Raw genomic sequence first — 19,420 nt, forward strand, 5'->3', positions numbered from 1 at the left:
CTGTGTGGAAATGAATATATACATTGTACAAATGTGTAACATATTTTCTGTAAATATAGAGCTTTTAAAACTGTCATTAATATAACAAACATTTATTTAAAAAGCATTTGACTTTAATCTCAGAAAAGCTCTTCTCACTTCTGTACATGCACATGTAAAATCTAGTGGTCTGCAATGTACTGTGCTAGGTTTTAGGGGGGATATAAATATATGTTAAGATGTAATCCCCATCCTTAAGTAATTGGAATCTACTAGTGCTACATAAAACAGACATATAAATAACAATAAGTGTATATATGCCAAGTGTAAAATGTATTTTTATAATTTATTCATTGTTTCACTGATGCCATTTTTACCTGTTTCTGGCCAAAAAAACAAACCACATTTTGTATCAGAAAATATATATATATACACACATATGTGTGCAATTATAGCATATGTAACTTTTTATGAGATTGTCTTAAGTTCATGTCATTAGTATTTAGCTTTATATCCATGATACCAGAAAATGTTTTTCAGAGGTATTATCTATTATGATTTTGAATTTGCATTTTATTACTGGCAGCATATTTCAAAAATAGTAATAGCATATGTAAGTAAGACAAATATTCAGTATATAGGCGGTGTGACTATTTATATTGAGTCACACTGCATGTTTTGTTATTGAAATAGCAAAACGCCAATGGTTAGTATGCACATGGAATCGTAGGCCCCTTGCAGTAATGTTTAAACCTGCCAGGAAGGCTCAAAGCCCACTGATTGGCAGCCATTTCAGAGGATGGAAGCTTCCATTGCCCCCATCCTTGAACCCTGACCTTTTTTTTTGTCACAGCTGTATCAGAAAATAAAATTCAAAGGGCAGCCATCAACTTCAGTGTTAGCTACCAGTTAGCTCCGGATTGATGGGTGTATTCCAAAATTAACAGGTCATAACCTGCTTAGGGGAATATCCTCTGCATCACTACTGAATTTCATATTCTTGCAACTATGAGCCTAAAATGAAGAAATAAAGTTTTTCTTTTTCCTTATATTTTAAGAATGCTTTTTCCTTATGGGCCTCCTCAAGTGAGTGGTAGAATGTCTAACCTAATCCTTGGAGAATTCAAGCAGGGGAAGTGTGGGAGCAATTAATTCATTTTTATTAATCCCTTTTCATGCTTCACTCTACCTTAGAGATGATCTTGACCTTGCCATCTTTCCCAAGTGTTCCACTTCCATGTTCGTGCAAAATTCATTTATCTGATCAGAACCTTTTATTCCGTCTTTCTTTTGCTTTATGACCACTAACTGTCTTCTTCACTATGACCTCCAATCCTTTACCTGTCCATTGTTTTCCTGACTGTCACCCTATGCACTGTCTCATCTTGTTCTCGCTTCCAGCGTTAACCTTTTGGTGACTCACTTCAACCTTACACCATCTTCTACTCTCAAATCCCTTTCATTCTTTGTCCTTTGGCCAATCATACCTTACCAAAACTTGGTCTTGTAATTCTTTCACCATTTATCTCTCCAGGGACCTCAAAGGAGAAGAGGTCGCTGTGAGTGAGTTTGGTAAAGGAAGAATTTGAAAGTGGCGGTAAGGGACAAAGGCTCAAGAGTCAATATGATCAGTAGATTTAGACACTGCTGAATTGAGCTTGAAAAAAGTCATCAATCCAGGCTAAGAGTGCTCTGTATTTGTAACATAGTCTCAACTGGAAATTTCCACTACAACCTGGAAATCTGCTAGCTTATTACAGAAGCACTTCCCAGAATTCTCATTTGTCATAACACCTTCCCCCTCACTCTCTCACTTGAGGACTTTACATCGTACTTCATAGAAAAAAAAATAGATGGTTTGCTAAGAGCTCTCATTCTGATCCACTTACCATTCATCTTCAGCTGACATCATCACTCAGTAATTTTCCCTATCCCTTCCTTTGCTCTGTTTCACATGAAGATATGTAGCCCTTTTTCCTGCCAAGGCAAAACTTTCTAGATTAAGTCAAGTCAGTTCAAGTCACTTAGCGTTTATTAAGTACCTGCTGTGTTCTAGATACTATGCTAGGCTCACAATCTAATGGGAGACAACATGTAAACAAATAATGTAAAAACAAGCTTATATATAGGATAAATTGGCGGCAGTTTCAGTGGGAAGACACTTAAGAAGGAAAGGCTTCTTGCAGGAAGTAGAACTTTAGCTGAGGCTTAAAGGAAACCAAGGAAGGTAGGGCATGGAGATGAGAAGGGATAGAGTGAGTTCCAGGCGTGGGCACAGCCAGTGATAATGCTTGGAGTTAGATGGTGGATTATTTTGTGCAAGGAACAGCAAAGAGGCCAATGTCACTATATCATAGAGTATACTGGGAGATGAAGGGGGCAGGGAATGAGGTATGAGGTGACTGGAAAGGTAGGTAGGGACCAGGTTATAAAGGGCTTTAAAAGCCAAACAGAGGATTTTATATTTGATCCTCTCTCCTGGAGAGCCACAAGAGTTTGCTGAATAGAGAAGTGATATAGTCAGACCTGTATTTTAGGAAGATCAGTTTGACAGTCAAGTGAAAAATAGATTGGAGTAGGGAGACACGAGGCAGAGTAACCTACCAGCAGACCATTGCAAAAGACTAGGCATCAGGTGACAAGGGCTTAAACCAAGATGGTGGCAGAGTCAGAGGAGGGAAGGTTGTAAGAGATACTAGGATGATAGGATATGGAAGAGTGAAAGAGTAAGGATTTGAGAATGATGCCTAGGTTGTAAGCCAAGGTGACTAAAAGGATTGTGTGGTAGGTATTCTTGACATTAACAGAGGTTTGGGATATGTTATAGTACCAGTGTTTCCCTGACCCAACTTGTTTCTTCCTACCCACAATGTGCGGAGGCTTCACCTAAAAGAAGACAAAGCTACCTCTAGTACTGAATTGACCTTGGCTTCCCTGATGTAACTTCCTTCTCCCTATCCACTTCACCTCTTAGCAACATGGAGTAGAACAAAGCTAACTCTGGGACATTATTGGCTCTGGCACTTCTGACACAGTTTTCTGGTCATCTAAGGGCATTAAAAAGTACCCACTGTGTAGAATGTAAGCTACCTAGACATGGATTTTCGAAGCCCACAGGAGTCACCCTACCCTGCTGACTAGGCATGTTTCCATATGTAAAGGAGGGGTGGTGGTCCAGAGAAACTGAAGGCCAACTATATCCTTGCTGTGTTAGGGCAAAGTAAACCCCTTTCTGTTAAATGTTCAGTGACTTGCAAGTGTCTCATTTTGTCTTAATATCAGATCTGAACTAAGAGAGGATAAGCACGAGAGCCTCAACTACAATAGGATGAAGTTAAGGAGTTGATAATAAAGTGCTGGAAAGCATAGGAATAAATGGATCTTTTCCTTAAAAATTATAAGCGGTATTTATCTAAAACCATGAGCTTGCATTCTATGTTATAGTGATAAACTAGAAACCATCAGGGATAAAGCACTAATGTCAATAATCACAGTTATTATTTGATTCAGTACTAGAAATGCTAGTTATAGCAATAAGATGTGAAAGAGAAATTGAGGGAATAAGCATTTGTAAAGAAGAAACAAAGATTATCACATTTGCAAATGAATGGTGTACTTAGAGAATCTTATGGAGTCAAGTAAAAAATTAATTGAAACAATAACTTCAGCAAAGTTGCAGGACATAAAGTAAGCCCATATAAATCATCAACATTTTAAAAAATATTACCAACAAAATCCATTAGGAAGAGAAAAATTAAATTGAAAATAATATAGAAAGTAAATAATTGGGAGTCTACACTCAAAAAGATTATAAGAAAAAATTATAAAATATTCATTACACATATAAAGATAGCTGATAATTGGAGAAATATTAATTGTTCCTGGAGAGATTGAGCCAATGCAATGTTTCTAAATTTACTTAGTTCCATTTCTGTCAAAATACCAATGTAGAGCTAGGAGAAAGAAAAAAATGATTCATTTAGAGCAGCAAATTCTTCAAGGGAATTTAATGGGAAAAACTTGGGAAAGAAAGGGGCCTAGCAGTACCAGATCTCAAATTAATGTAAAAAACAGAAATCATTAAAACAGTTTGGTACTGGTTAAGAACTGAAGAGGTCAATCAGTGGAATAGATTTGGTATATTATATACAGAAGCAAATGAGCACAGTAGCCTAGTGCTTGATAAATCCAAAGATCCCAACTCTTGTTTGTATAAAATCTTGCATTTCTACAAAAACTGGAGGGGGAAATGGGAATGCAGTCTGACAGACCAACAGCTCATAAAAAGATAAGCTCCAAATAGAAATGTAACTGACATAAGGGGATAACATCTTAAACAAATTAGCAGAACGATGGAGAAATTATCTTTCAAATCTCTGAATAGAGAAAGAGTTTATGAACAGATAGCAAAAGAGATCACAGAAGGTAAAATGAACAGTTTTAATTAGATAAAGTTAAGTTTTTGCACAAACAAATCTAGTTTAGGAAATTTGAAGAGAAACAGAAAACTTGGAAAAATCTTTGTAACAAGTTGCTGTGGTACAGTCTTATTTCTAAGATTTATAAGGAATTGATTCAAATGTATAATAATAAGAACCATTTCCTTATATCCCTTAGTCAAGGGATATAAGCAAGCACTTTTAAGAGGAAGCAATCCAAGTTCTCAGTAGCCATGTTTAAAAAAAAAACAAAGCTCCAAATCTCTAATGGTTAGAGAAATACAAATTAAAGGAATTCTGAGTTTTCACCTCACATCAGTCAGACTGGCAAAATTGACAAAAAAAAAAAGTGACAAATTCTGAAAGGAGCGGTGAGAAAAAAAGACATTAATCCTATGATAGTAGAACTATGAACTGGACTGGCCATCTGGAAAGCAATTTTGAATTATATCCCCAAGGTTACTAAATTATACATACTGATTGACCCTAGTGTATCACTACTAAGTCTATACCCCAAAGAGGAAAAAGATCCATGTGTATTAAAGTATAATAGTTCTTTTTATGGAGGCAAAGACCTGAGAACTAAGGGTATGTCCACCAATTGGGGAATGGTTGAGCAAATTATAGCATATAAATGTGATAGAATACTTCTCTACTGTAAAAAAAAAATGAAGGGAATGTTTTCAGAGAAACTTGGAAAGACTTGTATGAACCGATGCAGAAGGAATTAAGTAGAACAAGAAAAGCATTTTATACAGCAACAATATTGTAAAGATAAACAATTTTGAGAGACTTAAGAATGAAATACTTAGAGCAGTCTCCAAATTCCAAAGGATTCTTTATTAAGCATGCTACCCACATCCTGACAGAAGTGATGGACTCAAGGTAGAGATTGAGACATATATTTTGAATTGCACTTTGAACTGCAATTGAATTGAATTCATGATTTTATTTTAATTATGCATATTTGTTACAATGGTTTTGCCTTCCCCCCCCCCCCCACTTGGGGGTGGGTACAAGACAAGGTGGATTTTCAGCCATTAAAAAATAAAATAAAATTTAAAATGTACATATGTGCACATGATTATGCATTTATGTGCGTGAATATATACAACATAATAGCTAACATTTATATATTGGTTTTTGTAATCTGTACAGGTAAGGCCTTTTTTTATATCGTTGGTTTTAGCTATTCAGCATTTGAACACTAAAAGATTATTAAGGTATATAGTGAGGACTTTAAGGTTTAAGTATATTTAAATAACATCTGCACCTATCTTATAATTAAAAAGAAGCTTCAGATCACAACTCTAATCATAGAGCTCTGGACAGTAGTTGGAAGCCTCATTTTTCTCCTTTTCTCTTAAACTTGTGACTGCATAGTACCATAAGGTGAAATGAGTGATTATACATAATTCTGATTGAGGCATAGGAGTTAGTCTAGTTTACCTCCATTCTGTCATAAGAGAATATCCTCTGCGGTAGATTGCCATCTGATTTCTTAAACTTTTTGATAATTTCACGTTGCCAATTTTGCCCTGATTTTTAGCATTTTGGAAGAAGTTCTGATAAAATTTGATATTTGTCTTAATTTTCTTAGTTTGAAAAATGAAATTTCTTGAAAATGTAAAGCTGTAGATGATGTGGCAAAAATATTGTCAGTTATTCATCAAGAATTAAACTTTTCTTAACAAGTCCTGGTCTTAAACACCAAGTGCAGGTTTACTAGGAGCCTGGTTATATTTCCACTTTTCTTAATGTATAGTTGGTTCTTAAACTCAAGATGTTTAGTTTTTCTAATACCCAAAAGACACTCTTCAAGAGAGGCACATTTGTCTATGAATCAATATGAACCTTGAGAAAAACACTTACAGTGTAAATGCGTAAAATATTATGTTAGGATTTTTTTAAAATTCTGAATAATAAAACTTTGCTTGTATTGTTAGAAATTATGTTCAAAGTATGATTAGTTATGAAAAAGAGAGTAGAAGGTTAAAATGTGAATTGTAAACTTTATTATATCCTTTTGGTATTTTTTAATTGCCGTGTTCACAGAGCCCTTGCTTTAAAGGCATTCTAAGCTTGAAGTTTCATTCAAGAAAAGCTTTATACATCAATGTGATAAAATCACACTCATTTGGAGGTCATTTTTCTGACACCATCAACTACCTTTCAAATATAAGTAACAATGAAAAAGGCCACTAAGCTGTCAAAATTGGTATCCCAAAGGTGGAAGCCCTTGCCATGTATAGAGTTACTCATATCTTCCTTCGGAATTTATTTAATGTTTTATATATTATTTTTGACAGATTTGGTTATCTGGCTCTCCAGCCTACAACAAATAAGAGGTGAGGTTTTGGGGGAGTGGATAACATGGGATTTTGAGACAGAGACACATTGATAACATCAAGAAGCTGAGGGTAAGAGAAGGAAAAGAAAAAAACAGTTAAAAGGATGTGTAGTATGGAGGCAGTTTGTATATCAGTAATCCTTGGGATCATCATTTTTATATTTCAGATTGATGCTATTAAACAGCAACCCTGAATATCAAGTAGTTGTTAAATTAATTTCAATATACTGTTTTGAGAAGGCAGAGAAATACATAATACATTTTAGGAAGATTTCTATCAAAAATGATTAAGATTAGAAGGCAGTTTTGTAAATTGTATACAGGAATGTAATGGAATATTGCCACACTATAAGAATTGGTTACAATGAAAAATTTAAAGATGTCTAGGGAAAAAATTAGCATAAGTTCATAAGGCTAGAAGGGCCATCCTGTCTCCTTATTCCCTTTATGAAGATGAGGCCAGTATGGTTAAGTGATTTACTCAAGGTGATATAGGTAGTATGTGTGAGAGATGAGGTTTGAACTCAGGTCCCCAGACTTCAGAGCCATTGCTCTTTTTCACATGCTGCCTTTTAATAAAGTTCATTATAAAATAAACAAAACCAGGAAAATATTATACACAGTGACAATAAATATGAATGGAAAGAACCATGCAAAAATGAATGTAAATGCTATCTTGCATTATTTATGGCAACCTTGATTAAGGTTGGTCTTGGAGAAAAGATGAAAAAAATTACCTTCCTCTCTTCTTTGCAGAAGTTAGTGTAACTGTAATCTGAAGCAAAGAGAAACTGAGGCTCAAAGTCCCAAGCACAGTGATTTATTTGCAAGGCTAGCAGTTGCCAACAAATCAGGTCATCTGATTCCTCAGGAGTTGGAGACAAGCAAGGGTTTGGTTTTGTTTTTTTTTTAAAGGCAGTTGGTGTTAAGTGACTTGCCCAGGGTCACACAGCTAGTAAGTGTCAAGTGTTTGGTCTGAGGCTGGGTTTGAACTCGGGTCCTCCTGACTCCAGGGCCGGTGCTCTATCAGCTGCCCCACAAACAAGGGTTTTACAGAGCTTATTTTATACTAGTCAAAGAGGAACTAAGAAGTTACAAGATCTTGAGAAACTTATTTTGATTGGATGGGACAGGTCATTTGAATTACAGTTAGGCTAGGTACATCCTGGAACAGTGTGGATGTAATTTGTCACTATTGCCAACATTCTAAGTGTAGGCAGGTTGGGAATTTAATAAGTCATTTGGAGGAGGGACACTCATTGGTCTGTTTCTCTAATTGGTTCAGATACCACGTCAATTAGTCTGTCCATCAAGGGAGTATTATGCTAACTGAAATGTCCTGTTACTGTGGTAAGTTTGGTCAAAATGTTAATTGAACATAGAGTTAAACACGGGGTAACTTAGACTTGAAAAGTGAGGAAACATGGTAATGATAATATGGAGAAGCCATAACAAGAGAAACACTCCTTAGTTAGCTCTGTTTTATTCAAGGCAAAAGGGATAGTTAAGAGTTAATTAAAGCTCCACTTTGTTCACAGGATATCAAAAGCCAGGTTCAGAATTATCTGGGAGGGAAAATTTCCTGTTGAAAAACGAAGTAGTTCAATGGGAAACCAAGTCAAGAGAATCCTACCTTTACCTTCGTAAGGTCTCCCTCTCAACTTTTTCCCAAAGACAAATATCCACCTGTAGCAGTCTTCAGACCATAAGACATGGCAGCCCCTGGAATGGTGGATAATTGGCTTTACAATCTTATGAGTATGCCTAAAATCAAAAACTCTGAAGTATATCAAATTAACGTCCCATGTACAAGACTGCCTTTGATATCAAAATTTCATTAATCATATGTTAGGGCAGGATATAATTATTGTGTTTGTGTGACAATAGCATTAACAGCATTGGTTCAAATTTATACAGTGTTCACTGACAGAAATTTTCATGTGTTCATTATAGTTGTTGGAGGCAAAATTCACCGTATGCACATAATGTTCTAAAGTATACCTAAGTAAATATGTGATAGGCTTTAGTATTTAGATATGCAACTCCACCCTTGATCTGCTCTGTAGATAGGATAAAGGAAGGGAAAGTACACCTGGCCACTTTAGGTGAGCTTTCAGAATACAATTTGCCAATTGGAGTTACAAGTTTTAGAAAAAGCTTTAGCCCTGTGAGTAAGTTGAAGGGAGACTTTATAGTGACCAGTCTTAGGCATACTTATAAAAATCAATGTGCAGATGTTAAGGGCAACTACCACAGGAAATGATAGAGAAGCAAGCTACTTGGATACACACACATACATATATACATATACATATGCATATGCACACACACATACATATACATATATATATATATATATAAAGTTAAATGTTAATATATATTGTATATAATAATATAAATTGGATAAACAGCACAAATACTACATTCTGGAGTTTTAACATTAATACAGTGAACACTGTATACGCAGTGAATAGTTGGTTCAAAAATGTAACTTTACCACATACTAATTATTAACAGATATAATTATGTGATTTTCTAAATGATCTCAAGTGAAGCTCACTTATTATTTAAAGTTTATCTCAGAAATTTCCCTACTTTGGCTGGGAGAGATCATATTTCCTTAAACTACAGCCCTTCAGTATTTGACAACACACTGAGCAGGGCTGGGTAAGATCTTCTGATTTAGCTCAAGTAGGAAGTCTTAAGGAACTTCACAGACAAAGATCTATTTAAGAAGATTTTGCCATGCTTTTCTCTCAAATGTAAGTCATTTATCATTTTTATTTTAACTTAAAATATATGTCATTAAATATTAAGTTTTCAAACATTTTTTCACATTCTATAACATACATTTATGATCTAACAGCCTTCAGATCAAAAGGGGAAGTAACCTGCCCTAACAGCTTTTCTTAGATTTTATAATGCAAAAGAAAAACAGTTTAATAGAATGTATCTTAAAATTGTTACAGGGAAATCATTCGTCATGTCTCCTTTGGTATTAATCACATCCAGTGATATCTAAAACCCAGTGTAGAATTTATCCAGTGTAGAATAATTACAGTCAATTATAGAGGCAACAATGATTCGTTTATATAGTGTTTACCACATGCCAGGCTTTTTTCTAGTTCTTAAAGATTACTTTAAAGAATTTCAGAGGCCTGCTTTCTGTAGTACTTTAGACTGTTTAGCTTTTCATTTCTCAGTTATTACTTGAGCTACTTGCTGACTTACATTTCATGGCAGTCTTTCCCTTTAGGAGGCTAGTTTAGAGGAAAATATAACCCATTGAATAGTTAATAGTTTTTTAAACAATCCTTTTTAGCAGTCCAATTTATAAGATAATAAAATTACTTTAGCCAAAGGACATCAATTTAGTCCATTTCAAAGTAACTTTACCCAGGCATTTACAAATTTAAAACACAACTCTGGTTGGGAGGTCCTCAAACCTCTTATGAAATCATAAGAATTTAAGGCAAAAGGTACGTCATCATTACAGTTTTTTCACAGATTTTTATCATATTCATTTTCATAACTCAAAATAGGGAAGTGGCTTCTCTAACAGCACTTTACAGTATTTTAGAAAAATTTCAAAGGCATATTCTCTTAATTAAAAGAGAACTCACATTTCTAATCATGTCTAATATTCTTCAGAATTCCAGAATACAAGAAAAACTAGAAATCTAAAGAATATTATGTTTGTTTTTTAAAAAATATAACATCAAACTTCTCAAGTCAAATTTCATCTTTTCAGCTAGATAAAATTTTAATTTTTCCTTCTCATAAAATTACTCATGTTATTATTTTTGATATGTTATTTAATCCAAACCCCATAGTCAGCATTTTTACACTGCTCACTATACTAAGCCCTTAGGAATCATTTAATTCCTCCAGCTACCCCAGGAGGTAGGTGGTATTATTATCACCACATTACACACAAAGAAGATTGATTAAATCATGTATTATACCAAAATCAATCTTTTTTATATGTAAAATGGGCATAATGTCCCAGGTGCAAAACAAAATTGATTTACAATTTGCTAATTTTGATTTAAAGTTACTAATGACTGTATTTTAATCTAATTTTCCCTCAGGGTCCCCTGTTTCTAGTTAGCTCATATTCAGAAATTTGTGGTGGCACTCCCAATTCCCCATAACTGTTTATTTCCTTAAGTCACTCAAAGAGCCAAATTGATTCTTTTATTTTCCTAAACTATACTTTAATTTTAAAAAATACAGTGTTTTAAATATATATTACAAAGTTTCTTAAGCTCACAAATTGAAGTGATGCTAATAATTGCTGAGATGCAGTGAACAGTAAACATCACATTGGATCTAATTAAAACAATTAAATGTAAATGAAACAACAGTACCTTTGACATATACTAGTATACTTATACAAATTCTGTAACTTTTAAAAAAGACTATATCAGTTTTACCAGCTCTTTGACAGTGAAGCAGATTGTTCTCTCTCAGGATACTGGGACTAGTATTATACATTTTTACTTTGGAAAATGTACTATTGTGATAAAAATTTGTTTTCCATTGTAAGCTTCCTAAGTTGATTTTAGCAAATGTTTATTTGTTTTAGTACCCAAGACGATGAAGCAAGGAACACTCTGAAATAATTTGCAAAAAAAAATTTTTTCAGAAATTTTGTATTTTGTTCAAAATTATATTTATAAATAATATACTCCTTTTAATTTGATCTTTTTTTTAAATATGAGCACCTTCCACATTAGGTGAGCTGACAGTTAATTGATTCCTATGTTCTTCTATATAGTTTTGGCAGCAGTTGATTTGAGCCACCTCCATAAGCTAAAAGAACTGTCTGATTTGTAAAGTGTTTCCTTTTCACACTGGTTTTGGGAATCATATTGAATCTTTAAAGACAGACTGATCTTACAAAGTAGTGGTTCCTGGTGAACAATAGCAAATTCACTGTGGTTCAAGAGTTTCAGATTGTATTTTACTTCTGCCAAGTTTAGTAATAACAAAGTTAAATGCTTTTGAATATTCCAAGAATCATTTCAAAGGAGGTAATGGAGTTAATTTAATAGCCATTTGTCCTAAGGATTTTCCTTACCTATGTTAATAAAACCTTAGAATGTGTCACAAGAATTGAATGAATAGTCTTGAACTATTTATCTAAACTTCCATAGTAGCCAAATTGTTGAGCTGTAATAACTATTTCACTATTCACTATTTCATCTATTTCAGTTGGTAGACTTTTAATCAGCATCACATAAAACTTAGTTTTCATCTAAGGCTCATTGGGTTTTAACAGTATTACTTATCATTTAAGGATTCTTTAAGACATGCTGCTTAGTTTTCTGGTTTTGCTAGCATTTATTGATATTAGGAAAAAAAACCCAGTGTTTACCTTACAGTAGGCCTGAGGAAAAGTAATGCTATACAGAGATAGTCAGTACTTTTTATCTCAATACTTTCTGAGTTTTAAATGTTACTTCATAGTGAAACAATTTATGTAAAATTTACACAGTTCATTACTGCATTTTTTATGCTCAGTTATCTTTTATTCAGAGAAGCAGCACCTCCAGAGAGGAGCTTTAGTCATGTAAAAATGGGGAGAAGAAAGTTTTCCTGCTCTGTTAGACGCAAAGTTATATTTGAAGCTTGAAACTGAAGCCTGGACTAGACAACCACTGTTAAGATTCTTAGGTTTGTGGGGATATTAGAAGCTACTAGACTTTGCCTTAGACTGTGCATGGTTTTCTAACATTTTAGTTGATTTTTCCCTCTAGGAGTTGTGTATGTATGAATACACATATGTATAGCTGTTTAGATTTTTCATATTAAATGTCTGGTGCTGATGTAGTATGTAACTGGTCTTATATTCTCATGTGAAGTGTCAGTAAAGCTTGGAGTCAACAAAACCTGGACTTAGATCTCAACTTTGGCACTTCATATCTTTGGCTATGGGTAGGCCTTGTTACCCTCTGAGCTTTTTATATCAACTATAAAATAGGAATAATAATGCTTGCATTATCTGCCTCATGGGGTTGTTATTACTCAGATCAGATAATTTATGGATAATGTTTTGCAAATCTTCAAGCATTATAAATATTACTATTATAAGTGACTCCTGAGAAAATACAAATACCTTCATATTTCTTTCCAGTTCTTTGTTGCTTTGTCAGCTACCCTTTTCTGCTTTCATAATAAAACTCAGTGCTCTTCTCTCCCCCCCCACCCCCGTTCCAACTTCCCCTCATGCTGTCTTTACTCCATCTCCCTTCTTGATCCAATCTTAATCCTGTGCACCAAACAGAGGAACCTGAGGAGTACTTTGTATAGATGTTTTAGGGAGGTGATAACGTTATGCGATGAAAATATAGGCAATCTCAAGATTCTTTCAGTTTTGTTTGGGTTTTATTACTTTTCTCTTCTTAAGAACTTCTACATTTTAATGTAATTTGGAGCTTGATGTAAGGTTTGCAAAGTTCTTTACATATATTATCTCATTTGATCCTTGCAACAACCATGTAAGGTAAGTGTTGTTATTACCCCCCTTTTTATAGATGAGAAAACCAAGACTGAGAGAAATTAAGTGCCTTGCTCAGGGTCACATAGTCACGTTGTCTGGGAACTCGTGTTTCTGACTCCTTATCCAGTGCTCTATCCACTGCTAAGTTGCCCTGCGTCCCCTCTCTCCCTCTCTTCATGGGCGTGGGTGTAGATATGTGTACACATACACATATATGTATAAAATTGAATACAGTAAACTACCTTGCATTGTTACCAGTTCTGCAGAATACTCTGAAAAAAGGGGTAACTAGGTGTGGCTCAGTGGATAAGAGTACAGGGCCTGGAGTCAGGTAGACTTGAATTTAAATTTGACCTCAGAAACATACTAGCTGCGTAACCCAGGGCAAGTAACTTAACCCTGTTTACCTCAGTTTCCTCATCTGTAAAATGAACTGGGGAAGGAAATGACAAACCACTCCAGTGTCTTTGCCAAGAAAATTCCAAGTGGGGGACACAGAGAGTTAAATATGACTGAAACAACTGAACAGATTCTCAGAAATGAGTAGTTTCTTTAAGTCGGAATGTTTGAGTACCTCCTCAACCCTGTTGAAGCTAAGCTAGCAACTATAAAAGCCTTAAAGATAAGGTATTAGTTGTTTTGATTTGTGGTGTAACACGTTAAAATTTTTCATGCTACGTGAATAAATTAAATTGGCAAAATTTAGCTGTGTAGACTATGTATGTCACTGCCTAGAGGGGGTATGTAATAAAAACTTTGCTGTGTAAAAAATGCTTATTCCTGAAGTGGTATATTATGTGTATATATGTGTATGTATATGTATACAGAAAACATCGAAGCAACGTGGGACCCAGCAAACCTATTTCTCAGCCCCGGAGAAACATTGTAGGATGTAGAATTCAACATGGATGGAAGGAAGGGAGTGGACCTGTAACTCAGTGGAAAGGGACAGTTCTGGATCAGGTTCCTGTAAATCCTTCTCTCTATCTTATAAAATATGATGGATTTGACTGTGTTTATGGACTAGAACTTCACAAAGATGAACGAGTTTCAGCACTTGAAGTCCTTCCTGACAGAGTTGGTAAGTTATTTTGGTGTGTGGGTGTGTGTGGTGTACTTTGAAAGTGGACGTTTAGGTAAATAATTTGAGGAATATACCTCCAACCGTACTTATGCATTCTTACTCCTTGAACTCTTTAAAAAATTAAGCACTCCTGTTCTGAGCAAAGGGCAAGTCCCATGGTTTTAGCTTCCTTTCTATTTTCCTGTAGTCTTTATTAGTTTAATGCTCTGAGCAATTTAATTAGAATCTTCAGGTCGTTTAAAAAATGGCCAATTCAGTAGTAAAGGAGTATTTATTGAATGAATCAAACAAATAAATAAAGACTTCAGGAATTTATTAAGTACTATAAGACATAAAATATTTTAGAGCTGCAGTGAACAACTGAAAAACAATCTTAACACACAAAAGAGCTTGCTTTCTTACTGGATTTGAGGCTAGAAAAGAACAGTTTTACTCCAGATTAAAGTAATATTTAGTTTTGAAAAATTTCCAAGAGTCTTTAGATTTTGATGAATCATTTGAAACTTAGTTGATCTAATCTAATGGATGATTCTGTCATCCACTCATTTAATGTTGGTCTCTGTGTTAGAGAATAGTCAGCATCTAAAGACAATGTCTTTACTATTTATTTTGGTATTTTTGAGAACTGAGTCTTTTGATGTTTTATTTAATAGGTTTTCCCTTAAAGATAATTGATAATTGACAGTAAAGGTATTTAGAAAATTAGACTTAAGGTGTTCATAGTATGTTTGTATAAAATGAAAGCCCTTTTGCAATAACCTAATAGAGAAAAAATATTTTATTATGACTTTTCAAAAAAGCCTTCCTACATCAATAGAATTTGTAAATGTATAAAATCTGTAAAGTAATGAATGACTGATTTGTTAAAGAATACAATGTACACCTAAAAGTGAGTATTGTTTCATTTTTAGCATAAGTCTCTTGTTCTGTGGTAGCTATGTTGTATTCTTTTGAACTTTCAGGGGTAATAAATCTCTATTACTGAGTTGGATTAGAAATAAAGTCATTCAGTTGTAAGTCTGCTGAATAAGAAAGATGGGTAATAGCATTTTTAATTAAATTACTTCCAGAAAGTCAGCGCATTGTCTAAAGTAACTCCTTTGACATTGTGCAGGTATTAAACAGGCAGAATTTCAGTATAAACCTCATTTGCTTCTTTCTTTTGATATGTAACCTCTCCTGAACATAGACTTAATAGCTTTTTTTCTTTGGCAGTTACACCCACTTCTCTACCTTACTGGGTGGTAAAGTGCTTAAAGAATTTGATAAATTTGAATTATTACTACTAAGACTACTGCTGAAGACTTTGAGGAGATTTTTCAAAACATCTTGGAAATTCCATGTTCCTTAACTACTTTATCAGAAATGTAATTTGTATATTATTACAGACTATCTTACATGTCAAGAGTTGACCTTACCTTGTTTTCATAATCTTAATTTACTCTATTTTTAACTTGATTTTTCTAACTTTATAACAAATGTGACATTCTTCGCTTTAGATAATAGTGACTATTTTCACTGACAGGAAAGATTATGTATTTCTCTTCACCCAGGCTGCTAGCGCAAGACTGACTGAAAATACTGTCGCAATATAAGATCTGTGGTACAGATGATGCCTGCTGTGATTACTCTTTCTTTTGCTTCTCAAAGCTTTATATGAGTCTTATTATTTTATAGTCACATAAACACAAAGAAGATAAATCTGTCTTATACAGATTAAAATATACTGTCTTAATTCTTTGATCATTGTTTGAAAATCGTAGCACTTATATTGTCTGTAATTCAAAAAGTACAACGAATTGTCAGTTCTTTGCAGTCAATGAAAGAGTAGTCATGTAGGTTATATATTGTTGCATGTTGCTTACATTAATCTTTGGAATACATTATAATTTGGGGAAGAGAAAGGGAAGAGAAGGAAATGTATTTTCCTTAGGTCCTATATTAAAATTAATGTCAAGACAAGAAAAAAGGAAGTTAGGCATTCTAGGATCTAGCATTTCAAGCCACTGGGAAAGTAGAATTAGATTAATTTTTGGTAACATGTGAACTTAAAAAATCCTTAAAATTCCCTGTTTGAATTGTTCTAACAGCACTGAAAGCAGTTAATTTGCCAAGTAATTTTGAATTTAATTTAATTTATCAAGTAATTTACATTTTTCCCCTATAACACAACAAAATTTAGAAGTATTTGAAGTAGTATTTTAAACTAAGTGCTGTTTTAAAAACAGTTGAATCTGTGGCTGAAAGAATGTTTGAAATTCAGAACTGAATAGAGAAGACATTACAGCTTCAGGTAGACTCTTAATAGGACAGACTCAAAAAGTATTCATTAAACATATATTATAAAATATTTATATTTTTCAGCATCTTCTCGAATCAGTGATGCTCATTTGGCAGATACAATGATTGGAAAAGCAGTGGAACATATGTTTGAGACAGAGGATGGCTCAAAGGACGAATGGAGGGGAATGGTCTTAGCTAGAGCTCCTATAATGAACACGTGGTTTTATATTACCTATGAGAAAGATCCTGTCTTGTACATGTACCAGCTTTTAGATGATTATAAAGAAGGTGACCTCCGTATCATGCCAGATTCTAGTAAGTATCTTGTGGGGGAGAAGGGGTTGTTTATTTTTCTTGATAGGCTAAGAAAAAAGAAGAAATTATTAAAAAATAAATCAGTTTGGGTATCAGATATGTTTTGTTTTGAAAAGATAAAGACTTTCAAACCCCTCCTGTAAAAAAAAAGTTAAGTACATTGTGAAAAAACATTTAAACAAACTTAAACTTATTAACATGATTGTTGCTATTATACATGTCACTTTTGACTTTTGTAATTTAACAGTTATTAACGAAAAGGACTATGCTTTAACTTTGATAGCATAATACCAACAATTTCTGTTGTATTTGACTTTGTACTTGAGTTTTATTGCCTTTTAGCATTGTCTTTTTTTATTATGTTGTGCATATTATTCTTTCTGCTTTACTTTCTTCTTAACCCATTACTTCAATAATCTGTTACATTTCTATACATTTCTGTTTATTTGTTCAGTCACTTCCCTATAGTCAGGCACTTATTTTGTTTCTGACTTTTTTAAAAATCACAAATATGCTACTATGAGTATTTATCTTCTTTGGGTATAATCCAGGAGTGAGATCTCTGCATTAAAGGGAGTGGGCAATTTAATAAGTTTGAAACTTGATTTTTATTTGCATTTAGCTAACACATTTCCTAATTTTTATATGAATTATTCTCCTAGTTTAATAATAAATACTTTGATAGCCAGGGCTTTTGGATCTATCTGGTTTTGGGGACACAAAAAAATCTGCAGATCATGTGAATGTCATAGCAAGAAAAGATTGATTGTAGGAAATCTTGTCATCTCACTATTCAAGGCACCATTAAAATTAGGGGTCATCCTTTGAGCCTGGGGTCACAGGGGTCTCAAGTATGATATGATTTCATTCATAGTTAACCTTTCTTGTAAGTCACCCTTCGTTTTTTCATAATTAGATATCAGAATCTCATTTCAAGGCTGGATCCCTGAGGATTTGTTTGGGGGAGCAGGGGAAAGGATTGTTTTCTTTTCAAATACTCTGAGACAGCAGTGGAGCACAGATTAATAGTTAAAGGCATTAAATAAAAGATTCTGCCAACCAGCACAGCTGATGATAAATTAATAGCCTAACAATGTCATAGCTACTGAAAATGAACTGTAATTCTGCATTTAAACTTTACCAGATTTCTGAAGTAAAGTAAGAGCTAATGTTTTAAAGTAACATTTCAGCTTTCTTTTTTTTTTTTTTTTTAGCTATATCTCTCTTTTGGCATCTGATTAAACTTAAGAGTATTCCCTCTTTTTAATATACATTTTTGTTCTTTTGTGTCCACAGGCAGTTAGTCAGAAAATCTACCTCTAATTTTTGTCTCGTATATACTGTTTCTTTTGCTTAATACCTGTGTGACCGTAAGTCATTTATCCTCCTTGGGCCTCAGTTTTTTCATCTCTAAGATGAGGATTGGACTAGATGTCCTCTGAGATTCCAGTTCCAGATCTGTGATCCTATGGAAAAAATAAGTCCACTTCTTAACAGACCACAACCATAGTCCCTGATATCTCTATGCTTTCCAAACCATCATCTTCATCTTCAAACCTGTAGATTCTTGCTTGAACCAGTGTTTCAGGTTAGGCAACAATCATTTCCAGAACTGTTTATTCAAAGCTTTCATTACTAGTTTGGCAGCAAAATCAGTATTTAGTGAGATACTACAAAATTCTGCCATTGGTTCCCACTTTGATGTAATTTAAGAATTTTTTACATTTAATTTTTTTCCCTCCTATCTCTTGCTTTCCTCACTGGGGAAAAACGAAGAAAAACAAAACCATTGTAACAAATAATCATAGTCGACAAAAACAAATTCCTACATGTTCATGTCCAAAAATACATGCTTTACTTTGCATATTAATCCATCACCACTCTCTCATGAGGTAGGTAGTATTTTTCAACATTGGTCCTTTGAAATCATAGTTGATCATTGCATTGATCAGAGTTCTTAAGTCATTTTTGCAATGTTGATATTGTAATATCAGCTCATAATTCTTCCCAGGTTTCTCTGCAATTATGCCTTCATTTCTTACATATCACATTTATATTTCATTACATTTATATCATAATTTGTGCAGCTATACCCCAATTGATGGGTACCCCCTTATAAGGTTTCCAGCAATTTGCCACCACAAAAAAAGCTGTTATAAATACTTTTGTATACATAGGACTTTTTTCTCTTTGATTTCTCTTTTTTTTTCTTCAGCTTCACTTTCTGTATCTGACCTTCCGGTGAATAGCCTGAATCAATTTCTTTTTTTATTAATTTATTTTGATTTATCAACAATCGCTTCCATAAACTTTTGAGTTTTAAATTTTCCTCTCCTCCTCCCTCCCCAAGATGGCGTGCAATCTGATATAGGCTATAAATACACATTCCTATTAAACATATTTTCACATTAGTGGTGTTGTAAGGAAGAATTAAGAAATAATAGGAGGAACCACAAGAAAGAGAA

General features: G+C 33.9%; 1 protein-coding gene across 4 annotated transcripts in view; it reads left to right on the forward strand.

Moving 5' to 3' along the window:
- Positions 1–19,420, forward strand: part of SPIN1 (spindlin 1) — a 126,198-nt gene that overhangs the window by 96,924 nt on the left and 9,854 nt on the right. For 2 of the 4 annotated variants that reach the window (XM_027874848.1, XM_027874846.1), the window contains 3 exons: positions 6,728–6,766; positions 14,101–14,354; positions 16,722–16,955. In XM_027874848.1, the coding sequence (XP_027730649.1) occupies positions 6,728–6,766; positions 14,101–14,354; positions 16,722–16,955 (527 nt within the window). The remainder of the gene's footprint in view (positions 1–6,727; positions 6,767–14,100; positions 14,355–16,721; positions 16,956–19,420) is intronic. The other 2 variants (XM_027874849.1, XM_027874847.1) reach the window with 1 other exon arrangement.

The sequence above is a fragment of the Vombatus ursinus genome, unplaced genomic scaffold (genome assembly GCF_900497805.2).
Source record: "Vombatus ursinus unplaced genomic scaffold, bare-nosed wombat genome assembly UNPS02014807.1, whole genome shotgun sequence".
Classification (NCBI taxonomy): domain Eukaryota; kingdom Metazoa; phylum Chordata; class Mammalia; order Diprotodontia; family Vombatidae; genus Vombatus; species Vombatus ursinus.